The sequence below is a fragment of the Eulemur rufifrons genome, chromosome 10 (genome assembly GCF_041146395.1).
Source record: "Eulemur rufifrons isolate Redbay chromosome 10, OSU_ERuf_1, whole genome shotgun sequence".
In the NCBI taxonomy this organism is placed as follows: domain Eukaryota; kingdom Metazoa; phylum Chordata; class Mammalia; order Primates; family Lemuridae; genus Eulemur; species Eulemur rufifrons.
This window is the reverse complement of record NC_090992.1, coordinates 5,376,059-5,401,194: the sequence shown is the minus strand read 5'-3', so window position 1 is coordinate 5,401,194 and position 25,136 is coordinate 5,376,059. Positions and strand designations below refer to the sequence as shown.

The 25,136-nt window shown below is 45.5% G+C and overlaps 2 protein-coding genes across 10 annotated transcripts in view; one reads left to right on the top strand and one right to left on the bottom strand.

Moving 5' to 3' along the window:
• Nucleotides 1-1,038: 1,038 nt before the first annotated feature.
• On the bottom strand, nucleotides 1,039-11,985 carry FAM53C (family with sequence similarity 53 member C). Of its 4 annotated transcripts, none has more exons than XM_069483696.1 (5): nucleotides 11,693-11,985; nucleotides 8,108-8,337; nucleotides 7,652-7,709; nucleotides 4,954-5,738; nucleotides 1,039-4,055 (listed from the first exon to the last, which is right to left on the bottom strand). In XM_069483696.1, the coding sequence occupies exons 2-5, from the start codon at nucleotides 8,183-8,185 to the stop codon at nucleotides 3,798-3,800; spliced, it is 1,179 nt and encodes a 392-aa protein (XP_069339797.1). In that variant the 5' UTR covers nucleotides 8,186-8,337; nucleotides 11,693-11,985; the 3' UTR covers nucleotides 1,039-3,797. The 4 variants fall into 4 exon arrangements, with proteins under 4 accessions (XP_069339797.1, XP_069339796.1, XP_069339799.1 ...); XM_069483695.1 differs by lacking the exon at nucleotides 11,693-11,985 and adding an exon at nucleotides 11,238-11,280; XM_069483698.1 differs by lacking the exon at nucleotides 11,693-11,985 and adding an exon at nucleotides 11,238-11,280 and having other exon boundaries at nucleotides 4,954-5,105.
• CDC25C (cell division cycle 25C) overlaps nucleotides 11,204-25,136 on the top strand; it is a 31,756-nt gene continuing 17,823 nt past the window's right edge. Inside the window, exons 1-6 of one of the 6 annotated variants that reach the window (XM_069483693.1) lie at nucleotides 11,204-11,589; nucleotides 17,876-18,106; nucleotides 18,825-18,919; nucleotides 19,632-19,677; nucleotides 21,174-21,207; nucleotides 21,323-21,412. In XM_069483693.1, the coding sequence (XP_069339794.1) occupies nucleotides 17,913-18,106; nucleotides 18,825-18,919; nucleotides 19,632-19,677; nucleotides 21,174-21,207; nucleotides 21,323-21,412 (459 nt within the window). In that variant the 5' untranslated portion in view covers nucleotides 11,204-11,589; nucleotides 17,876-17,912. Of the gene's footprint in view, nucleotides 11,590-17,180; nucleotides 17,462-17,875; nucleotides 18,107-18,824; nucleotides 18,920-19,631; nucleotides 19,678-21,173; nucleotides 21,208-21,322; nucleotides 21,413-22,413; nucleotides 22,513-25,136 lie in introns of those variants that run through there. The other 5 variants (XM_069483691.1, XM_069483690.1, XM_069483689.1 and 2 more) reach the window with 5 other exon arrangements.

The following is a 25,136-nucleotide window of genomic DNA, read 5'->3' as shown; positions in this document are numbered from 1 at the left end:
TTAAAGGAAGAAAAAACTGTAATTCTAAGCTTCTTTAACCACATGCCACTGCACTATCTCACCTCCCAAAGCCCCTCCCTTTGTTTCCAAGGCAGGTGACAACTCCCACTGTTTCTAGGGTGTATTTGCACCCCAGCAAAGGTTCCTGTTCCAGGTAGTCAAGCCAATCCTGTCCTCCTGCACACTTCATTGGTATTCAACAATGAGTGCCACCAAATTGAAGCAGAAAACTAGGACATAGGCTAAGCAACTTGACTCTTCTTGCCGCCTGGCAAGTTAGCATCACAACTGGTAAAGAAAGGCTAAGCCTTAGGGACAGAGGCTTCTTGCCTGGATCTCTAAGCAACTACACTTCACCCACACACATTGGAAGAATGTTAACACAGAGGGAAGAAAGGGTGGAATGGAAAGCTCTATAGAGAGTGAGCCACACAGCTTCTTTCAGCAAATGAACACTCCAAATTGAAGCATTAAGGAAAATACCCTCTTCTAGGACAAAAGAGATGCTTTGCTGCTAGTATAATTTTCCAAAAGCAGTATTTTTAGGATGGAGAAACTGCCTAGGTCTCTGGAATCTGAATTCTGATGACTAAATCTCCATCTTTCCAGGACATAACACGTGAAAACTCTTAAGAGATTCCTGGCCATCTTCCCCACTGCCTTCTCCCCATCTCCCAAAGCCGACAAACCAATCTAGACAAGTTCCTGACTGCACCATCAAGCATTTCTCAGGGAGATGGAATGCATTAATACTTGACTTCAGCCTGCTGGAAGTGAGAGTGACAGCAGGGAGGAGGAGACAGGTCTAAGTGCCACGGAAACAAAGACCAAACCAGACTGCCGTAAATAACCAAGGACTTAACAGAGGCCTATATGAGCTGCTGTGGCCAGGAAAGGGCCTAGGGACTAGATATTGCTCTTTTTGAAAGGCCTACCCATTTCTTAGAGGAAGGGGCTGGAACAGTTAGGTGGCCTTCTCCTTGTTTTCTCCTTGCCTTTCTTTGTGGGGAAGGGAAGAAGACACTGTAGTACACAAGGTTGCTTGGGAAAATGGATTATTCTAATAAAACTTTATTTTTTCAAACACAGCCACAGAGGCAGAACCTCATGTTTAACACACACAGACTTATGGATTTTTTTTAATATAAAACAAAGTTTACGAAATTTTTTTTCCACTTTTTGTACTTGTAATCCCATTAGCACAGGGACTTTGGCAGCAGGTGGGAGTGAAGGGCAGCTGGGGCTGCCAGTGGGCAGTCACCGGGCACAGGAGGAGAGCACCAGCCTGGGAGTGGGCTTCACTCACACACGCAGGAATACTCACCTACTGGCCAGCCACACCACACACACAGCACAGATGCAGACCGACCCAGCATCAGCCACAAGCCCTGGAGGTGTGCTCCACTCTGGGTAAGCCCAATATGTGAAAATCCACATAGTCAAAACAGCTAAAGTAGAGGGAAGTTGCCTGCTTTACAAAAGAAGCAATCATAGGCTGCTTTTAAATGGTTAGCAGTCCAAATGCATCAAAAAATAGCATTTGGTTTACACAGAACTGTTGGAACAGATCTACAGTGTAAAGCAAAATGAACCACTTCTTGAAAAGGCTTGTTCCAGGGCCATGGATTCTTAGATTGGGAAGCAAGATGATAGTTCTGATAGTTTAACTTTCCAGACTTAAAGTAATAGAATTAAAATAATAACTATAGACTTTCTCCCCTAAGGGTGGTGCCGTAGGGCTTTTGGGAAGCCAGGACGGAGGCAGAATTACTGCCCTCACTTCTTCAGTTTGGAGCCTGCAGAGACTCCATTGGCATTGCCAGTAGCCTTTTGGAAGCTGGCACAGCCAATGTGCAGCAGAGAGACCAGGATGAGGATGCCTCAGGAGGAAAAGATGCTGGCACCAGGAAAATTATGGCCTAAAGAGGGAGAAAGCCAGGGAAGGGATGAAACCAAGGATGGGCAACTCCCGGGCTCAGAGTTTCCCCGGATTCTCCAGAGAGCCTCTCAGGCCCCACTGAGACCTGGAAGCCCAGTGGTAACTAGCCAGGAGATGGGGAGGAGCGCTGGAAGGGGAGAGCCTCTATGGGCCAGAGGCTTACGAAGACATGGCCACCTCCTGTGCAGTGGAGATAAGGAGGCTGAAGCCTCACTGATGCTCCTATCTGCCACATGGGAGACCTAGAAAACATCAGGTTCAATTTTACAAGACGACCTTGGTCTTCCCTAACATGAGGAATTGGGTCCTAAGACACCCTGGAAATTGAAGAGAAAAATGCCCTTCTTGTAATAAACAAGGGCAGGTCCCATTTGGTCATTTGTTCAAAGCTGGACAAAGCCCCACAAGCTATTGTGGCAGCAGCTTCAGTATGCATTTCCACTGGCGCCAGCCCTATCAAGGTACTTAAACCCATCACTGTGGCTACCGGAAACTGCTGCCCTGGCTCAAGTTGTAAGTGAGAAACAAAAAAGTAAATTTAATTCAACAACAACAAACTCCTAACTGCTTCTCACAGGCTTGCTTTACACATCCTCAGACAATCCCTCAGTGAGCCCCAATCTCCCTATGGTCTCTCAGGGCCAATTAGACACAAATAAACATTTCCTGGCAGGAGTGGAAGACAAGCAAACTATTAAATGCTAAAACCCCTTCCTCTTTCTTAAGCAGGTCAGAAAAGAGGCAGGGCCTAGATCTTGTAAGAAAAGGTTTCCTACGGTCTGCTTCCAAAGGGCAGCGCTGGGGTGAGCTCACCCACGTCTGCTGGGGACTGAATGCCACTTCTCCTGCTCCAGGTGTGCCTCAATAGATGCTAGGGACCTGTACAAGCCCTTCCTACCTTGTCTCTGACCTGAAGGACAGAGAGTGAGGGGAAAAGGGTGCCCCCAGTAGCAAAGAAAAGAAAGACATGGAACCTTTCAACCCTGCCTCAGTTGCCCAGGTGTGCTTGCATCTACTAAAGAGAGTGAAAGAGGCAGGTGATACAGAGCCTAGACAATCTGTTGAGAAAAAAAGGCCAGCTCAGAATAAATGTGGCAAAAGCCCCCCCCACCCCACGCAACACTAGATACATCTAGTAGGGAATGGGTGGGGCTGAGGAAATAACCATTAGCTGAGGTCACAGCATTTAAAAGACCTTGCTGTACCCCCAAACAAAATCCTTTGCAGAGCCAGTGATGCTATGGATTATAAGCCTGGTTCCAGAGCTATTTAGAAAAAAGGAAAACTTTGTGCCCCCTCATGACTCCTTGAACAAGCCTTCTGTCCTGTAAAAACTCAAGATCCTGGGGATATCATGATGCTCTGCTATTAAGGAGCAATTGCCTTCCTTCCCTAAGGCTACACAAACACACCTTTCCTCAAGTACACTCCCATGCACACACACACTCTCACACAGTTTCTCTGAGGAGGCTGACTGAACCCCCCACCCTGGCCAAATTCTAAGACACAAGTGCCCTTTGAAGCAAAAGGGCTAGTGAAATTCCCCGAGCTGGGGTCAGCAGACCCCTTCCTTCCCTGCCCATTGCTCTCTCCATGGCAGGGATACTCACACTCAGGGCCGCCATGGTAAGGGTCTGCTCTGGGGCTGTCCCTCCCGCCACCAGCTCCATTTATCTTGTCCCGGCCAGTCTCTCGGCATGGTCGAGCTTGCTGGAGTGAGATGATTTCCGGCTGCCCTGAGTCGGAGCCCTCCACTCACCCCCATTCCCAGGCTGGGCCCCCAGCCTTGGGGCCTCGACACTCGTTAGTAGCCATAAGAGAGTCAGTCTGTGTGGCCCCAGGAAGTAGCCTCCCAGTTTTAGTTCTCCTCAATCAGATTCAAGTCCAGGTCCCCAAAGTCCTGCTGGCACAGTGTCCGCTTGCTCAGCGCCTGCCGCCCCCACCGCACAGCCCCCTCCTCCTCCTCTTCGCTCTCACTCAGCACCTGGGAGGAACCCCCAACGGGGCTGCAGGAAGCAGAGAGGGGTGGAGGGCTACAGGCCATGAACCATGGTGGAGAGATGCTGCTGCCTTCCCGGGCTGTTTCTTGGAGACAGAGACCTCCTGAGTATGGTTTCTGTCAAATAAACAACAAAGTTAAGAAGACAAGGAATGATACTTAACTTTCTGGAGCATCCTAAGATGTATTTCAAAGGGTCCCTCTCAGTTACACTTGAGAGCAAGAATCCTAGGCTTTACGGTGAAGTTTGTAGACTCTCTGACAAAATTTGGCAAATTTAGTGTACATGCACATTCCTCTGAGGAAAGAGCCCATAGTTTCCAACAGATTCAAGAATAGAAGCTCATTTATAAACTCCATGCAGGCAGGAACATCATCTGCTTATCTCGCTATTCTGTACTGCCAGCGCCCAGTCAGAGTCAAGTACATGGTAGATATTCCATAAATGTTTGCTGACTGGTTGGATGACTGTATGAATAATAAATTCTCAAGGAGGTTTGTGACCTAGTGCTCTAGAAAGAATTTGAAAACAGTGTAAGTGCATACAATAACTACACTCACACTAAGAAATCAAAACGCATTTGTTGAACAGATGAATGCTGTAGCAGCCCATCTTGCTTAAGGCCTCACAGGGCTTAAGCAGTGAAGGCAAGTGGCAAAACCAGCCTTGAGCACAAGAAGGAGTGGGGCACTGATGATGGGACTTTGTGGCTTATGAATTCTTAGAGCAGAGGGAAAGTGATTCTAGCAGGACAATCTGGGATCCCTTCTAGAAGGTTTAACATGCGTCTCACCCAGTTTCTGTGAAACTCCCAGGCCTGAGAAGTTTCCCAGGATGGGGGACTTTCAGTGCTAAAACCAAGACAGTCCCATGCAAATAGGGATGGCAGGTCACCCTAGCAAAAGCTCAGACAGGGAGGCCCTGTCAGGAGAGCATGAAGCTAAGGGATAGCTCAAAAGTGGGAACAGAGTACCCCCATTCCCAACCAAGCTCCCCTAGTCTTGCCAGTCCCACCTGATTCATCTTGTCAAAGTCTAAGGAAGGCCGCAGATGCCGGGAGTCCTCCTCATGGCGCCGCTTGACCCCAGTTTTGCGGGCATCCAGATCACAAGGCTGTGAACGGCTTCGGGGAAGGCTGCGAAGACCTCGAGGTCGCCAGGGCAGCTCTGGGGAGGATGCGGGGGAGCTCCGGGCAGAGGGCAAGAAGCGGCTTGCCTGTGGGCCCAGGCTGGGTGACAGGGAGAAGCGGCGCTGAGGTGGGCAAGGTGACAGGGACTCAGCATCACTCTCCCAGGAGCCACTTTGAGGGGAGGCAGCACAGGGTCGAGAGGAATCTTGGGCCAGGGCCAGGCTGAAGAATGGAGGGCTGTAGGGTCTGTGGGCTGGGGCACATTGAGAAGAGGCACTGGGAGCTTGGAGGAACCTGAGGCTGGAGACCCGCTTTGGGGGGCTCTGGTGAGGCACCTGCGGCCCACCCCCTCCACCACTGCCCCGGTGCTTGATGGGAGTCCACAGCTTGGAGGGGGCGGGCCGCCACACCGGCTGCCAGCGAGACAGGTCCACGGGCACTGAGAGTGAGCGGCAGTGCCTCTTGGATGGAGGAGCAGGGGGCACAGGAAGCTTCTCTGGGTCTGGGGGCTCAGGGCTTAGGACTTGGGAAAGGGGCTGCTCCTGCGGGGAGCTTCCCCGACTGGGTGGTCTGAGGTGCAGGCTCAAGCCTGAGGGATGGTAGCTGAAGTTGAGGCTGTCCTGGAACTCAGCACAGGAACAGTGGGGCAGGCCCCTCCAGGAAGCACCTTCTGGAAGGCATTTATAATAAAAATAATATTAATGATAGCTAACATTTTTTTAAGAGCTTACCACAGGCTACAAATATATTGACCGCTTTATGTGAGATTTCCCCAAAACCTCATGAGGTCAGTACTATTACTATCCCCATTTCACAGATGAGGGTCCAGTAACTTGCCCAAATCACATAGCAATCAAATGACCAAAACAGGATTCAAACCCAGGTCTGTTGATGCCATGGCTAGGTTTCTTAAACACTATGCTATACTGCCTCCACTGTGAGAAACTACCTAGAATCAGTAACATATTTCATATACTACCTGCCACTCCCTCTCAACGGTAAAACAAATCAAGAGAAACAAACATGTCTATGTGTGTGCCCCGCTCATTCCTCACTCTACCCCACCTAGCCTTACTTTGCCAAACACCTCCCCTTCCCCTGCCCCAACCCCAGGTGCTGAAAAGCAGGCCTATCCTCTCCTTCCTTGGCCTTTGCTCTTCTCAGATGTCAATAGCACCAAGACAAGAGTTAGGGCTACTGAGAAGAGGTAATCAAGCAGGTATGAGATCACTATTATTCCTAGGGAGGGCAAACAGCGTGGGGAAGGCCTCTGACGGTGGAGCCTGTGTTTGGGAAACCCTAAGACTTTGGGCTACTCATGTTCCTATGTCTGGCCACCCACGTACTCCAATTCCCTTACCCTAGGCCTTTCTTACATCCAAATAGGCGGAGGGACCAACGGAAAGAAGTGGACATGGACTAAGAGGAATGATCCTGACTCACTGTACTCCAACAAAAATTGTGACTTTTTGGAGATAACTAAGGGACAAAGGGCCAACTCCAAACTCCTCTGGCTAGCTGACTAGAATTCTGCAGGGGCTAGATATTTGGAGTAAATGACAAGTATATGAAATCAGATGATGATGGCAAAACTCACATCTGACTCTATTTGTTCAACAGTTTTTCCCCCTGCTAACCTCCATGCAGGCAGGGACCAAGGGTCCTATTCTGTACTTATGGCACAATACCTGGCTCTCAGCAAGTATTTAATAAATAGGAGGAAAAGACTGAATGAATATGCTTATGCCAACTTATTTCCCTTGCCAGGTATCCCAGAATAGAAAATCAGAGGCAGAATAGTTCTGGTTGTTAGTGATCCCTCCATTTAAATAACAACAGGCCCTCTGATTAATTCATCATCTAGGAATTTATCACTTGGATACATCTGCACATGCGAAAAATGACATATGGACAAAGTTATTCACTACAGTTTTAAGTGTCCTAACAAAAGATTGGAAATAATCTAAATGTACAATAGGAGATTAGTTAAATAAACTATGGTACATCCATATAATGTAATAATATGCAGCTATATAAAACAAGAAAATGCTCAGAATACTAATAGGGAAAGATATCCTAGCTATATTATAGTTAAGTTAAAAAAAAGGTACAGAATAATATATAGTATGCAACCTTTTGTGTTAAAAAAGGTGGGAATAAATACATACATGTATATTTGCTTCTATTTGTATAAAGAAATTCCAGTCAGATATTACATACAAGAAAACTAGTAACAGGAGTTACTTTTAGGGAGGTGGTAGGAGCTGGGTGGATAGGGGACAGGAGAGGAAGGGAGACTTTTCTCAGTAAAACCTTTTTGTTATTTTAAAATTTTTGAACCATGCAAATGTATTACCTGTTCAAAAAATTAGAATACAAATGTCCCTACAAGGCTAGAGTAAAGAGCAAACTAAATAACTTTCATGCTGGGGCAGTAAAATGGAGACAAATGCCAATCTCAGAAGGTGACTCTGGCAAGAAAGTTCTAGAAGTAGACTAGTTGTGGTCACTGGAAACCAGTGAAAAAATGTGTGGGTAGAGGCATGGGCATACACACATATACAAACACACAAAATGCCTTACCAGACACAAGCTGGAAAGGGTTCCCACAGTTGGAGATATCTGCATGATCTGGCAAAGGCTAAGAAAGAGAGAATATCCATCATGATTCGAGTTCAGGACACACTGACAGATTTCTAGGAAGCCCTCTTCAGTTCTACCCTGCAATTCATGAGTTACAGGGATGTTAGAGACTCCAAACTGTTCTCTTCCTCTTGTCTTCCCAAAGTTAGTGAGTAAAACAATCCGTATCTTCTAACATCTCAAACCCTTCTCCACCCAAGTTTTGGTGTCCCTTCTCTATCAGCGGAAAAATCCCTGCCCCCTTCCTTTTGGGCTGGGTTTTGAGCCTTTAGTGGGCTCTTCCAGTACAAGTACCATGATTCATACAGCACAGGACAAGGGTATAGTAGTAGCAACAAACAGCCTCAGAAAAAAGGGGGAGGGGGTGGTGGAGAAGCAGGAAGACTGGTCTTTTACCAAACTGATGCTGAAGCGTGTGCATTTCAGCTCATCCAGAGTCTGCTTCTGTAGCTGCTCAGTGATCAGGGTTATCATGATTCTCCCCAGGATTTGACTTGCACACTTTGGAGCAAATGATGGATGTCTTCCCTGTTGTTCTTCCAGACCTCACTCGTGAGCCGTCTTCTGCCACTGCAGCACCATTCTAGCACCATTGGGACTTCCCTCTCCAGTCATGCCTGCTGAGTCTGCCAATTAGAGGGACCAGCCCCAGGTGATATTAGAAATGTACCTGGTCCAGAGATGGAAAATGCATGGCACACATACCACAGCACCCCTATGCCAGGCCTCTGGCAGACATCATAAATTGATCACAGCTCTTTCCTTCTAAGCCAAAATACCACCTCAGGAACATTCCGAACTTGGCATTCCAGATATCCAGTAAAATAAACTGGAGTTTGGAATCAAGTTGAAACTTATTTGCCACTCCTAAGCTGGTTTATGCTCTGTTGTTTCTAACTAGAATATCAGCACCACTTAGAAAACAGCTCCAGTGAGAGAAAGGGATGCCCGAATGGTTACTTCCATCCAGATCATCCCAATATTTTATTGTCTAGTCAGAATCGAAGAGAGGTACCCCTCTCCTAAACTACAGAAATAGCAATAGAGAACAATGGGTCAGTAGCAGTGGTTATAGGCATGACTTTCTACTTCAGACCAGAGTAATAGGATTTTATGTCTTCCCATAGCTTGAACAGCTGATATATTATTGTTTTCCAATAGATACCCTGTATATTCGCTTATAAAATGGGAAGAGGATAAGGAAATGGTCAGGGTAATTCCAATTACATTTCAACTCTACAGATGTTATAAACAACAACTCCATGACTTCATGCAACTAAGTTTTTAGCCTGATCTGACTCAAAGATCATGGATACAATTAATTAAGATTCTTTCTCATGGTCAATTTCTAATAGAAGCAAACTAACTCTATCAGAAAACAGGCTTCAAACCCACACAACTGCTTGAGGGGCCCTGCTCAAGGGAAAAGGGGAGGTTAACCCAGTGTCTTGATTTTGTTCTGCCTATTCCCAGAAATGACCAGCAGGCAGACAGCTCACCAGAGAGTGTACGTAGCATCAGCAGTTGAGAGAATGATCAAGAAATCTAAATCTTAATCTGAGTTGTTGTGATAGTTTTAGCAAATCATTTAACATTCCTTGGCCTCAGTTTATTCATATGTAAAGCGGGCAGAATAATCTTAATCTGTCACAGGAACAATATAACCTGAAATATCAAAATATACAAAAGCATACCACCATCTGGTCTACAAAAAGCAAGAGTCCACATCCACTACCATTTTTCATTCCTCCTGTTTGTGGCTCTTCAAAGCCTCAGAATGCCAAAAGTGATGATATCATTAAGATAAAGGCGGCAATAAGGTTTCTCTCTCACTGGCTGGATGCCATCTTCCCTCACCTGCACATTAAAAGAAGCCCAAGAGGGCTCTTCCTTCTGTGACCTTGGGCAGATCACTCTCTACAAAAAAGAGGGACTCATCTCTACCCCATTCCTACTTTAGAGGGAGGCCAGCCACAAGGAAGAGCAAAGAAATACAGTTGGATGTACTTGGGGTTCTTTGGAAGAAAGGTGCAGAAGTCAATCATCATTATAGTTAACTATCATTTTCATGCATAATTATTACCACCCTGAACAAAGTTCTAGCTTCCTGAGAGCCCCCTTCAGCTGCTTCCCCTATATTCTTGTGGGAGAAGCTAAAGCTTATATCACTTCTGCTCTTGGTTTCTTAACTTTGCCCTCAAAAATCAACCAGAGAGGGAACCTGACTGCAGGCTTTTAATGTAGAGATCCCAGGCCTCAGCCTCACCAGCCATGAGGAGCAGGGGGTGAAGCAAACTTTCAAGCTTTTCAAGAGGCATTTGGACAAACAGCAAACTCCCAGTTCTCTCTAGGATCAAGTGAAGAGAGTGATTTTGTGTTTTTCTGCATTTTAATTGTTGGGATGTGGCCACACACAGCGGTAATTGGAACAATGCAACTACCACCAAGCAACTGATACTCTCAGCCCGAGTGTCCTAAAACAGGCCAGGCTGAGAGGGGGAACAGAACGGAAGCCATAAGGAATCAAACGAGGACACAAAAGAAGGCAAACCAGCTCCGCGAGGGGCCTCTTCTTTCTCAAGCAGGCATTGAAAAAAGTCTAAGAAGCCCTCTCTAGCCGCCTTCCTTCCCCTTCCATTTTGTATATCTGAGGGGTTGAGACAGCCCTGAACGTTCACTAAACAAGTTAAAACTTCTCAGCTTAACAACTGGCACGGGGCTCAGCCCTTCTAAACAGCAGGCCGCTAGGCCCTCCCAGCAACCCCACCAGGCCTAACTCTCAGTCCAAGATTTCCCTCCACCACCAGTCCCCTTAAATAAAGACCAGACCTCCACCCCATCTTTTATTGGGTGGCAGAAACCCCTGACACTCGTGTTTCAGGGATGCTGAGATTGTGCTGAATCCTGGACAACCTGGGATCAAGTCAGGCCAAGGGGGAGGAGAGTCACAAACCCCCTGAGGACCTTCCCCCCAGATCCCAGCCCCACACCTCTGGGGGAGACTGAAGGAAAACATGAGGGAGGCAGGGTGGTGCACGAACAGGTAAGTGGAGACCCAACTGCTCCTCTCCCATATGGTTCTGGTGGGGATGGGGTGACAAGTGGGAAGCACCCCTCCCCCCACCCCGAGGAAGAAGCAAAAGGCTAGGCCCCTCCAATCTTCAACCTCTCCCTCTGTTGCCCTGCCTGTCCCCGTGGGGTGGGGCATGGGGCGTCCGCTGGTCCCGGTGGGGGGGGGGGGTAGCGCCAGGGCTCGCTCAGGGGGGCTGTCGCTTGCCCCTTCCCACTCAGGTTCCATCATCTGGCCGTAAGAAGCGAACTCAGGACGCAAGGGGATGGGGAGGGTCTGGGACTTAGCACTCCGCCACCCCCTCCCCCACTGGGTCCCGTGCTATCCCCGCGGAGGCGGCCTGCGAGGCCGGGCCGCGCGGGCGGCCGGACTGGGGGAAGGGAAAAAAGGAAGGAGGGAGGGACGGTCGAGGTGCCCGCCCCGAGGCCCCAGCGCCACCTGCCCTCCGCCACCTACCGCGACTCCTCCAGCTCCCAGGGCCGCGGCCGGAGCAGCTCTGAGCGCTCCTTTCGCCCCACGGTGCCCTTAAAAGGCGCTGGCGCGAACCAATGAGTCCCTGAGGAGAGTGGGGGGATAGCTCCGGTTGGCAGAATCCCCCTGAACCGCCCGCGGAGGCCCAAGCCCCGTGTCGTTTCTCTCTCCAAGTCTTTCTTCGGTAGCGGCGTCGGGAACGAGCCTGGCGCTTTGATTTAGGAATGGGAGTGGTTTCCTCACTAAGGAGTCACCCCCTCCAAAATATCGCAGACAGTGGACGGGCCCAGTTGGAGGCATAGCTTGAAGCCCGCGGGGGAGGCCATGTCGGAAGAAGGTAAACAAAGCCCTCACCCCTGCCCTCCATTCCTACATCGGCCCCAAAGCAGCCGCCCGCTCGGCTCAGGCCGCGTAAGAGAATTAGCTACAGTGCCTCTCACCTGCTCTCCTGCCCCGCCCTCTAGGGCCACCTCTCCGAAGGAATCCCCCTTCCCCCAGCAAAGGACCCGTCCGCGGCGTGAAGGCTGCTGGGAAGTGTGGTCCAAGCGCCCATTAGGGCCTGCTTTGAGTCCCAGGAATCCCTCTTCCAGCTGCCGGATCGCCTGGAACCTTAAAAATGCAGGATTTATAATGGTTGCGGCGCCGTTTCCACTTGGTTCTGTAATTTGTCCTCACGCAGAGCACTTTGTAAAGCGCAGGATGGCCCAGGTCTGTTCACTCCCTCTCCTCCCTCCTCCCCCCCCAGCAGGATGAGGTAATGGGATTGTGATTATGACATCATAGGCGGTTCAGTTGCTTGCGTGGGGAGGGGAGGGGAGGTGGAGGGAGAAGTACGGCTGTTACAGCTGGACCACTTTCCTTAAGACAGAAAGGGAGGGAGGAAACAGGCAGATGGGAAAAAATGTAGACGGCGCTCTATTTCCTCTTCAGGAAGAGGAAACACCTTTTATTAAGTCTCCATCACTACCACCACCTCCCACCCCTGAACCAAAGTTTAAGTCCCTTTTAAAGAGATTGAATGTAGAAGATAGTAGGTGAAGAGGTAGGATAGATGGCTTCTGGCTCTTGTATAAATTGGAGTCTTAGCTAGCATCAAAGATGGTTCAGAGAGAAAAGCCAAAAAAAAAAAAAGGAAAAGAAAAGGTTTTAAACAATGCCTTTGTTATGATCTCCTTGTAGGGCACGGTTTTAGACTTCCTTTTTAATTGATTGGAAAATAGTAGTAATGCAAATAATCTTCACTATTACACTTAGCAAGTCCTCTGAAAGACATTTGTTTTCTCTAAGTATTTTGTGCCTTACTCAAGACTGGAACAGGTAAGTAGCTGTGATAAACTAAAAAGTAGAGCCAGTGGTGGGGATCTTCTTCACTTAGCAAGGGAAAGGAGGAGGCAGAAACTGCCAAGTCTGCAAACTGAAAAAGAAGAGTAGAGGAAAAGTGAAGTACAGTACTAATCAAGAAAACGGGGGCTACCCGATGAGTGATATACATGAAAAAAAAAGAAAATGGGGGTTGAGAGATTTACCTTGCACTGCACATTTCCCCTTGGTGAAAGAGAAGGAGCAGAGGCAAGGGCCATGAAGTGTAAGAGACATGGTGTCCAATAATTGCACTATGTGTCAGACCCCATGCTACATACTTTAAATAAATATGTATTCTCGTTTTTGTTTATAATGAAACAAAATCTTATTTGACAGATGAAACAGCCCAAAAGGTTAAGTGACTGCCCATGTGGTAGGCAAACAGCATCAAAAAGCAGTCTCAGACTCTAAAAGCCCTTGTTTTTCAACACTAGGCTGTTCCCCTTTTTATTATTAACCGTGCTTACTAAAGTTAAAAGGTTGGGTAAAAGAAGTAAGCATTGGCTCATTTGCAAAATATTGAAAAGCTGAGACACTTTAAAAAAAGCAAAACTGCAAATCAAGTTTCAGGCCTCATTTCAAAGGAAGGGTATATCCCCTTACATCAAGTATAAAATAGCTCCCTCCCTCACCCCCCAGTGCAGCCCAGCGCTCCTGCCCATAATTAAATTAAATCTCCTTATGCCACTTTTTTTTTTTTTTTTTGAGACAGAGTCTCACTCTGTTGCCCAGGCTAGAGTGCCATGGCCTCAGCCTAGCTCACAGCAACCTTAAACTCCCAGGCTCAAGCAATCCTTCTGCCTCAGCCTCCCAAGTAGCTGGGACTACAGGCATGCGCCACCATGCCCGGCTAATTTTTTCTATATATTTTTAGTTGTCTGGCTAATTTCTTTCTATTTTTAGTAGAGATGGGGTCTTGCTCTTGTTCAGGCTGGTCTCCAACTCCTGACCTCGAGTGATCCTCCTGCCTCAGCCTCCCAGAGTGCTAGGATTACAGGCGTGAGCCACCGTGCCCAGCCATCATGCCACTTTTAATTTGGGGTTTTTTACTCATTTCTGCTATGTTTCTCTGCTGCCCCTTTTTGTTCTTGGGCCACTACTTTGAACCCCATCTTCATTGTGCCCTCATGGGCCAAACCCCATCTCTGTCCCTGCTCCAATTGGTTTCAGCAGAGGATACCACTTGGCCCCCCTTCTGGTCTTCATTCATATTCTCTGAGGCTTCTAGGGCTTGGAGCCAGTCATCCAGGAGGTCATCCAAAGGGATGGAATCCATTGGCTTTAAGACACTCCATTCCCTGCCCAGGAAGGTAGCAGAGTAAGAGGAACGTGCACTCATTTAGATCCTCCCTTTTCACCCAGTGAAAGCTAAACTTTTGCAAAGTGGGAAGAGGTAGGGCTCAGCTCACCACTCATGAAAGGAACCAGGAATAGAGAACATACCTTTCTGCCCCTGCCCTGCAGAGGCTGGCTGGGGAGGGTCCCGGGAATGTAGGGCTCTTCTCCACTGCCTGATCTGGGCATCTCAGGAGTGACGGCTATATTCCCTGTTCTTGTTTTGTGTTTGAGGGTGAAGCCCTGTGCCCTGGAAACAACAAATATAGGTCAGACTGAGGTCAAGGTGAAAGGACACAGCTCACTGCTTATCACATTGAATCAGGAGCCTAAATAGGGATTCTCCAAGAATGACATAAGATCAATTTCCTCAATCCTAGAGAAAAAGTAAATCTTCAAATCAGATTAAATACCAAACTTCCCACTCACTAATATTCTTTTTCTTTTTTGAGATAAGGTCTTTCTTTTTTGCCTAGGCCAGAGTGCAGTGGCATCATCATAGCTCACTGCAACCTCAAACTCCTGGGCTCAAGCAATCCTCCTGCTTCAGCCTCCCAGGTAGCTGGGACTGCAGGCACAGGCCACCACACCTGGCTAACTTTTTATAGTTTTAGTAGAGATAGTGTCTCACTTTTGCTCAGGTTGGTCTTGAACTCCTGGCCTCAAGCAATCCTCTTCCTGCCTTGGCCTCCCAGAGTGCTAGGATTATAGGTGTGAGCCACAACACTTAGCTACCCACTCCCTGATATTATTCTTGTGGGAAGGGTAAATGAGATATATTCCAAGTACTTCAGAAATCAAGATATAAAATATAATATTTTACTTCACTTCCAAATACTTCTAGCCTTTCACACATCAGTTTGTATGTATGCATGTAAACTTGCATGTAATTAGTCAAGTATGTTGCAATTAGTTAAGTCAGCTGGAGTCATGAGGAGATGGTAAAAATGGGAGGAAAACCCGCCTCATTGGGAAACATGGAGAGAGCTTTAAAAAATCTTTTTTTTTTCAGAGACGGGGTCTTGCTATGTTGCCCAGGCTGGCCCCAAACTCCTAGGTTCAAGCAATAGTCTCAAGTAGTCTCCCGAGTAGCTGGGACTACAGACATGTGCCACTGGATGCTTGTTCCATTTGAGAAAATCTCAGAAACTTATTTTTTGGGGCTGGATTAGTTTTAGTAATGCTGCGACTTTGTCAGAACACTTGGATTCTAATATCTTTCCATCACCTGACAATGAGCCAAAGCCACTTGGTTGACACCCTTGTTGTGACCACCCACAACAGCACTCACTTGGGGACCTGCTGCAGAAAACACTGGTAACCAGGTGTGCACTTGCCATAATCTATCTGCTTTTGTCACCACTGCAGAACAACTTCATCTGTCTCTATTTCCCACCTGCAGTGAAGTAACAGTGTCACACAAAGTGTGATTATACTATACTCATCAAAGCAGAAATCAACTCATCCCACACTGCCTTAATCTCCAGCCTGATTTTCAAAATCACCTGGCATGGCAAGGCTCTGTGCTGACTCCCACACTCACTGTCTTTATCATAGAGGACAATGACTTTTCACACACCTTCTTTCTGGGGAAGTTGGTTCTATAGATAAAAAGGGTATTAGGATAAAAACCAGCTGATTACACTGTGCCTCTTAGTCACTACTATCACCAAGATCCTGACATCAGACAAAGGTTGTATTTCTGACTTGTTTATCAAAGACTGAGTTTTTATTTTTGACTTTTGTTTCTCAAAGTGTGGTCTGCAAGCCATCTGCATAGGTAACACCTGGGGACCTTGATAATTTCTAGGCCCCACCCCAGACCTATTGAATCATCATTTTGGGAGCCTACATTTTAAAGAGCTTCTGAGGTTATTGTAAACAATTTTTTATCATGGAAAATTTCAAATATACACTGAAGTACAGTGTAGCATAATGCCTTACTACTCAAAATATGGTCCCAGGACCATCTGCATCAACTGCGAAGTTGTTAGAAGTGCAGAATCTTGGGCTGCAACCTGACCTGCTGAATTATAATCTGCATTTTAACAAGATCCCCAGGTGTTTAGTATGCACATTAAACTTTTGAGAAGCACAAATATTTAATATAAGGGACCCCTCTGTTCCCTATCACCCAACACTCATGGACAATTTTGTCTCATTAATACTCACTCCCACAGGATTATTTAAAAGCAAATGCCTAACATTAAGAATTTCTAGGCCGGGCGCGGTAGCTCACGCCTGTAATCCTAGCACTCTGGGAGGCCGAGGTGGGCGGATCGTTTGAGCTCAGGAGTTCGAGACCAGCCTGAGCAAGAGTGAGACCCCATCTCTACTAAAAATAGAAAGAAATTATATGGACAGCTAAAAATATATATAGAAAAAATTAGCCGGGCATGGTGGTGCATGCCTGTAGTCCCAGCTACTCGGGAGGCTGAGACAGGAGGATCGCTTGAGCTCAGGAGTTTGAGGTTGCTGTGAGCTAGGCTGACGCCACGGCACTCTAGCCTGGGCAACAGAGTGAGACTCTGTCTCAAAAAAAAAAAAAAAAAGAATTTCTAAATGTCACGTAGTCGGTGTTCAAATTTCCATAAACAACCAAGGTTTAAGATCTTTAGGGCCATTGTAAGGATTATATGTCAAAAGATGATTCACCTCCCCTACTTTCCCTGAAAAGTAATTTCTGTTTACGCACATAACCTAGTGTCTCTCAGATGCTGCGCACTAACAGGGACAGCGAACAAAGAAAGCTCTTGGAAGGGGCCGATCCCGCTCAGCATAAACACACACCTGTCTCGCCCCAACACCTGCCACACAGGCGGCAAATGCTCCATCTCCAGCGGAAGGACAGCGAAACTAGGAAGGAAAGGTCTATGTAACGACACGCGAAAGAAGCAAGAAAATGAAACGCTTAAAACATCCTTCCACTCAAAATAATCTCTTTTCTTACTATCCTAGCTAATGGTCACCGCCAGCGAGGCGCAATTTAAATCTCCCGGGGTTCTTGAGGAAGAGGAAACGAAGAGCACAGAACGGGTGTAGCGATTGGCCAGAGGGAGAGCCAATGGTGCGCCAGGCTCCATGTGGGGTGGAGCTTACCCAGCGGCCCGCCTAACGCGGGTGAACCAATGGGCATCCTGCGCTGGCTCCGGGGCGGGACAAATCGTGCCCCTTCCCGAGCAAGCTCACTCCCCCCCGGGTCTGGGCGCGCGCGCGGAGATTGGCTGACGCAGCTGAGAGGAGAGCGGGGATAGGTTATTGAGAGGGCGGAAGGTTTGAACGGTCAACGCCTGTGGCTGTTGGTATCCATGCACAGAGGCCATAACTGCGGCCTTCTGTCCAGTGTAGCAGCTAAGCCAGACTCTGACCCACGCAGTCGAGAAGCAGAATTGTAGTCTGGGTAATTGAATCCTTTGCCTAGATTTCCTTTTATTCTGCTCGAGTCTTCGCTTGTGTCGGTCCCTGTCCACTTTCTTTTCTCCCGCAGGCAAGCCTCAGACTCCAAACTTGAGGTAAGCCCGCAGCCGTCTCCCCGCGGAATCACGGAGACTCCTTTGCCCCCTTAGGGTCCAGTCGGGAGCCCGCAAACTCAAGGGCCGAATGGGCATGATCGCAAGTTAGGAGACCTGAGTACCTTCCCTTGAGGAGTCTCGAGCTGTGTGGCCCGGAACAAGTCAAAGTTCTCGTTTCATTCTACCTTTAAAAGTCCTGAGCTGCCTCTCGTCGGTAAGTTCAGGTTCCAAAGAAAAGACCAAACCGCTTCCAGCAAGTGTGATTTATGATTTAACCTTCAAGCCAGGTTGTGAATCACCCTTCAGGGATGCCCCTTCTCCAATACTGATCCTCCTGGCTGGAAAGGGTGAAGGAATTTGGAAAGCTGAATGAACTATGATGTACCTGTGTAGACGATGTTCTCCTTCTCCTAGCTAGCTTTTGTTTTTTCTTGGTAACAACCAGGAGACCATGTCTACAGAACTCATCTCATCCACAAGAGAAGAGGAAAGCTCTGGCTCAGGACTCAGTTTTAGGTCCAGTCACAGGAAGATGTTAAACCTGCTCCTGGAGAGAGACACTTCCTTTACCGTCTGTCCAGATCTCCCTAGAACTCCAGTGGACAAACTCCTTGGTGATTCTGCAAACCTAAGCATTTTGTCTGGGTAAATCCACTTTTATTTTTACACCTATCTCCTTTGCTTTTCTAAACAGTTGGGCGTTTTTGTTTGTTTTTTAAATTATCTTGGCTCAAAGGTCAGGATTTAAGTTTCAGCTCTCACCTTGACTGTGTGACCCTTTTGAGTCTCTGGCTTCTTTTCTGTGACATAGAAATAATAATCTCTTCCTATTTTACTAGGCTCTTGTGAGAATCAAAGGATATGATGTATGGGAAAAGTCTTTGAAAACTATATTGCATTATATGAGTTGGTCACTCTAATGGTATTTATATTAGTGTTATTGTACTTGTACTTTAAATTCTGGTCATGCCATGTCCTGATGCCTCAGCTAGCAAACCCAGAAGTACCTGAGAAGTACTAGAGACTTCAGGGAGAAATCAAATCCATGTGTTCATGGTGCACAGGGCAGAGGGTGTAGGGTCAAGACACCCCACTACCACTGGCCAATAAACTCTGAACCTCATTTAAAAAAAAATTATCCTGTCTCAAAATCTTGGTAAGGAGAAACTAAGGTTCAGATTATTGTACTCGGAGAGTTTTCTCAGCCCAGTTTATTTCCAAAAGACAATTAGATTTATTTGGAACTGTTCAGATTATTTGATAGTTATCGAGGGATGTTTCAAATGAAGAGGTAACATAATCTTTGCCTTTTAAGGCTATTACAACCTAATGGGAATCTTGATGTACTATTATGTCTCAACAGAGGAACCCCAAAACGTTGCCTTGATCTTTCGAATCTTAGCAGTGGGGAGATGTCTGCCACTCAGTTCACCACTTCTGCAGACCTTGATGAAACTGGTAGGAAAAAGGGAGGTAAAGGCCTCAAAGGGAAGAATAACTTTTAAGGGAGAAGACAGGGTAGTAGGATAGAGATGGAAGGTGGTGAAAGTAGGTAGAGAGCCTATCTAGAGATGGAATTTTGTGGATAACTAGAAGAATGATTAAACCAATGGGAATAGAAAAATAATAACACTAATAGGAGTCACTTTGCATTTGAACAAGTTAAACAAGAAGGAATATATTTTGTTGACTGATTAATGGTGGGAATGAAAGTACAGTAGTTAGGATATGAGACGTTTTGTGCCCTAGTCTAATCTCAGCAGGTGCAAAGAAACCAGCATAAAGACAAATGTTGTCAGCTAATTCTTATGTGTTTTTATAGGTCTGTGCCCAAAAGCAATGTTTTGTTTTCAACCATTCTAGTATTCTAATTTCAAATTTCCTAATTGATAAGCTTTCTTTTCTACTCATGAAAAAAATCTCCGTAGGTTAGCGTAGTGCACTGCTTCCCATCATTTTTTCTTTCAGTGACAAATGTAAATTCTTAAGTCTCCATGAAATTGTACCTTATACCTTATACCACAAAATGGGTACTGACCAAGGGGCTTTGTGTTCAAAAGCTCAGCCTTTGAAATTAATATGGCTTGTTGGTAATGAAGAAAATCTAAAGGAAAAACAGGATGCATAGACAAGAACAACTCCTCTACTGATTCTTCATATCTGATTGCAGGTCGCTTGGATTCTTCAGGATCTCAAGAAATACAGTTAGCTGAGATGTAAGTTCTGTGCTAAATGAACCCCATGCTAAAGCCTTTCAGCACTGGTCACGGGGATTTTATCCTATGCGGACTCTGCAGAGTATAAAACCTTTCACTTTGGGTATAAGTGGGTTTTGAGGCCTAGATCCTTACCTTGCACAGCTTTTAAATTTCCCCGATCTAAATAGTGTTGTCAAAATGAAGGCTACTCATTTTAATCATCTCGCACAATCAGAAGTATCTTCAAAAACGGAGAAAAATGTATACTGCAGTTGTATGTAGGCTGCGTGTGAGAGGTGCTGTATCTTAGTGATTAAAAGTGCAGAGTGCAGGCTCTGGAATCAGTGTTTCTGGATTCCAGCAGCTTCCTACTTTACCAGCTGTGACTCTGACAAGTTTCTTAACTTCATTGGACCTCAGTTTCTTTATTCATAACATGGAAATAATAATACCACTTTTCATAAATAGCTATTGTAAGGATTAAATGAAAATGTATATCTAGCATATACCAAACATTTTATAATGTTTGTTATTATTACTATTATGTTGGAGATCCTCAAATGTTTAATCAGGAAATAAGGAATAAAAACTAATTTTTTTTTGAGACAGAGTCTCGCTTTGTTGCCTGGGCTAGAGTGAGTGCCGTGGCATCAGCCTAGCTCACAGCAACCTCAAACTCCTGGGTTCAAGCAATCCTCCTGCCTCAGCCTCCCGAGTAGTTGGGACTACAGGCATGCGCCACCATGCCTGGCTAATTTTTTCTATATATATTTTAGTTCGCCAGATAATTTCTTTCTATTTTTAGTAGAGATGGGGGTCTCGCTCTTGCTCAGGCTGGTCTCGAACTCCTGACCTTGAGCGATCCACCCGCCTCGGCCTCCCAGAGTGCTAGGATTACAGGCGTGAGCCATCGCGCCCGGCCAAAAACTAATTTTAATTCAAACCTTCTTAAACTTATTGTAAATTTTCTACTTGACTGTTTTAATCTTTTTAGAACTTTATCCTTTTATGTTTAGGTGAACTAGGTGCTACTTTAGCATACTAGGGAAGGCTTTCCATGACTGTTTTCACCAATACATGTGAAAATTTCATTTGAATTGCTTGTATTTTCTTTGAATTGCTTTAAATGTTCTAACCCATATCAATTTGATAAAATCCTGGGAGAGAGGATAGAAATTCATAAAAAAATATTAGCCCCCAATAGTCAATGTTGGAAAATTAGTAAATTGTAAATTGTGCCTCCCTAAGACGTAGGACAAACTTATTAATCTTTGGTGTATATCTACATATATGGTTATACAAGTGGGATGAGTGTTTTATTCAGGATGTCACTCGAGTCTTGATATTTACCACAGAGAATACCCTATGTATTGTTATTGGAAGAGATATATCAACTAGGAATAGGGCTCCTAGAATGAAAGAAATGAAGAGTTGGGATGCCCCAACCCACTGAAAAATAAGAAAATAGTATTTGGGGCTTATCTATCTGACTGGCAGTTTGTTTTAATCTGTAGGAATCATCATCAACACCTTATGAAATGCAGCCCAGTGAGTAGCCCTTCTTGTTTGGGTTTGTATTTGTTTCTCGGGTGGGAGGCAGAGGGTTTCCAACTCACCTGTGGCTTGAGGATGCTGGATATTCTCAACAAACACTCTCTTTTAGGCACAGCCTCTTTGTAGCACTCCAAATGGTTTGGACCATGGCCACAGAAAGAAAGATGCAATGTGTAGATCATCTGCAAATAAAGAAAATGTGAGTGTTTAGTGGAAACCTAGATATATTAGTGATTTTATTCCTTTGAGTGAAGCAACTCATTGATATCATTATGAGGTCTAGAGCTGTTTATACTGAAGTGTGCTGGACAAGCAAACTACATTGCTATAGGGAAAAGAAGTCTTTGTTTTGTTTTGTTTTTTCTCATTAGGGTTTGACCCTAGGACAGAAATCTACTTCCAAGTCCTGCACAGCAGGTCATAATTATTACTTATGTTCAGTTGATCAGTTTGAGGACAAAAATTAGTATTACTACAGAGTAAGGAATTTAGGAGTTCTTTTTTTATTTTTAACAGATATGGATAACTTGCACAACTTGTTCACAGATTCTTTTCATGACTTTACATTCAAGAGTAGATTTCTTAGTTTCTTCTTATTTCCCACTTAGTCTAGCTTTTTAGCCCCTATTCTGAGGAAGCCATAGTTCTTTTTATCTAAGCCTTAGGCCATCCTTCCATTCCAAGTTGAAACTGGCCTCTCCAGAGGTACCTAATCACTAAGATAATTCTCTATCTAACCTCTTCAACTAATCCCCTTTTCTAGGCACCTTTTTTTCTTCCCTGCCTCCCATTCCTTTCCCCAGGTCAGTATGCATAAAAGATAGCTGCTGTTCTTTTCTTAGATTGACTAAGAAATGCCTATGTTTTTGGCTGTTCTGATCAGCTTTTTCTTGATTTAATACTATCCTTCTAATCTCCCTTTACATTCACTTTTACAAATCTCACCATCCGCTTCCTAGGCAGACTCCGTCCCCACCCCCATCCCTTTTACTTGTGACCATAAAGTTATTATCCTCCAAAGCAAATCTACATGCCATACATCAAATCTAAACCATAATTTGCATCTTCAGAATATAGGGTTAACCTTCATTACATTTAATGTGTTTTGTGAGAGTTATTCATGGCTTCATCAGATGAAATATTTTTGGCTGGGCCAACTAACGATTCTCTTCCTTCAGTAATGCAGATTTTCTTATGCAGGAAAACAACACTTTGAAGCCCTTGAAGTTGCAGACACCCATGAAGCTGAGGTTTCAAAATAGATCAGGGGGGCCTTATGTGTCTCCCCTTTCTCTTCTGGTGAGTCACTGAACATCATCATCAGGGGCCATTTGAGGTGGCATCTGCTATAGGATATCAGCTCTGGATTTGTGACCCTTTGAATTTTTCTAAGCTGGACTGGATGAGAAAAGGGGTTGGAGAAGAAAGTTTGAGCAGGAAAAGGGAGGAGCCATATATCCTCTGATTTATTTATTTATTTATTTATTTTAATTTAATTTAATTTAATTTTTTTTTATTTCATCTTGTTATGGGGGATACAGAATTGCAGGTTACATACGTTGCCCCTGTACCGCCTTTCCCCCCAAGTCAGAGCTCCAGGCGTGTCTGTTCCCCAGACAGTGCGCGTTGCACCCATCATGTAGGTATATATCCCTCCCTTCCCCACCCCCCCTTCCGGAGTCAGGACCTTCAAGCGTGACCATTCCCCAAACGGTGCACAATGCACTCATTGTGTAGGCATACCCCCATCCCCTCCCCCACCCCCCACCTCAGTCTGATATCCGATTGGTGTCGTTCCCAGATTTGTATTTAGGTGATGTTCAGGGAACCAATTTTCTGGTGAGTACTCCTCTGATCTTTTTGTTTAAATTTAAGGAAAAATTTTTCTTAGGCCTTTTTATTTCCTTCTGCTTTACTCTTTAAGTATAAAGAATACTTTATTTTTTTATTTTTATTTTTATTTTTTTTTATTTATTTTTTTTTTTTGAGACAGAGTCTCACTCTGTTGCCCAGGCTAGAGTGAGTGCCATGGCGTCAGCCTAGCTCACAGCAACCTCAAACTCCTGAGCTCAAGCGATCCTCCTGTCTCAGCCTCCCGAGTAGCTGGGACTACAGGCATGCGCCACCATGCCCGGCTAATTTTTTCTATATATATTTTTAGCTGTCCATATAATTTCTTTCTATTTTTAGTAGAGGTGGGGTCTCGCTCTTGCTCAGGCTGGTCTCGAACTCCTAAGCTCAAACAATCCGCCCACCTCGGCCTCCCAGAGTGCTAGGATTACAGGCGTGAGCCACCGCGCCCGGCCTATTTTTATTTTTTTTTAGAGATGGAGTCTCTCTATGTTGCCCAGGGTAGACTCAAGCTCCTGGGCTCAAGAGATCCTCCTGCCTCAGCTGGGACTAAAGGTGCACACCATTGCACCCAAATTAAAGAATACTTTTTCTTCCTTATTCTTTCCCCTCTGATTTTAATTTTTTTGTTCTTGTTGTTGTTTAGCCAGAGTCTTGCTCTGACACCCAGGCTAGAGTGCCGTGGCGTCAGCCTGGCTCACAGCAACCTCAAACTCCTGAGCTCAAGTGATCCCCCTGCCTCAGCCTCCCCAGTAGCTGGGACTCCTGCCACCATGCCTGGCTAATTTTTTTTTCTATTTTTAGTTGCCCAGCTAATTTTTTCTATTTTTAGTAGAGATGGAGTATCATTCTTGCTCAAGCTGGTCTCAAACTCCTGAGCTCAAGCGATCCTCCCACCTCAGCCTTCCAGAAGCTAGGATTACAGGTGTGAGCCACTGCTCCTGGCCTTCCCTCTGATTTTAAAAGTATTATGTGCCCATTGTGGAAATGGTTAAAAAAATACAGTAAAGTATAAAAAAGATTGCTACCACTTGGAGAAAAAAACACTGTTAACATTTTATCTCATTTCTTTTCAATCTTTTAACTATGTATGCAGTTTTACAAAGTTGAGATCATAACACATACATATATAAAATTTTATATTCTGGTTTATTTAAGTTAATATTAAAGCTCTTAGTAAGCATTATTTTTTAATGGATATTGGATACTATTTTTTTTTTAAGAGACAGGATCTCACTGTGTTGCCCAGGCTGGAGTGCAGTGAGTATTCACAAATGTGATCATTGTACACTACAGCCTTGAACTCTTGAGCTTAAGCAATCCTACTGCCTCCGCCTCCCAAGTAGCTGGGACTACAAACACATGCCACCATGCCCATCTCTGGACATTTTGTTTTGTTTTGTTTTGAGACAGGGTCTCACTCTTGCTGGGTCTAGAGTACAGTGCGTCATGATAACTCGCTGCAACCTCAACCTCCTAGGCTCAAGCGATCTTCCTGCCTCAGCCTCCTGAGTAGCTGAGACTATGGGTGCATACCACTACACCTGGCTAATCTTTCTATTTTTTGTAGAGATGGAGTCTCGCTATGTTGTTCAGGCTAGTCTCAAACTCCTGGGCTCAAACTATCCTCCTGCCTTGGCCTCCCAAATTGCTTGGGTTACAGGTGTGAGCCACTGCACCCGGCTGGATGCTTTTTCTAATAAATGGACCCAAATTTATATAAATACTTCCCTACTGTTGGATGCTTAGTGGTATCCAAGTTTTGTTTTTACAGATAATGCTATGATTTGAGTTCTTTTTTTTTTTTTTTTTTTGAGACAGAGTCTCACTCTGTTGCCCGGGCTAGAGTGAGTGCCGTGGCGTCAGTCTAGCTCACGGCAACCTCAAACTCCTGGGCTTAAGCGATCCTACTGCCTCAGCCTCCCGAGTAGCTGGGACTACAGGCATGCGCCACCATGCCCGGCTAATTTTTTGTATATATATATTTTAGTTGTCCATATAATTTCTTTCTATTTTTAGTAGAGACGGGGTCTCACTCTTGCTCAGGCTGGTCTCGAACTCCTGACCTTGAG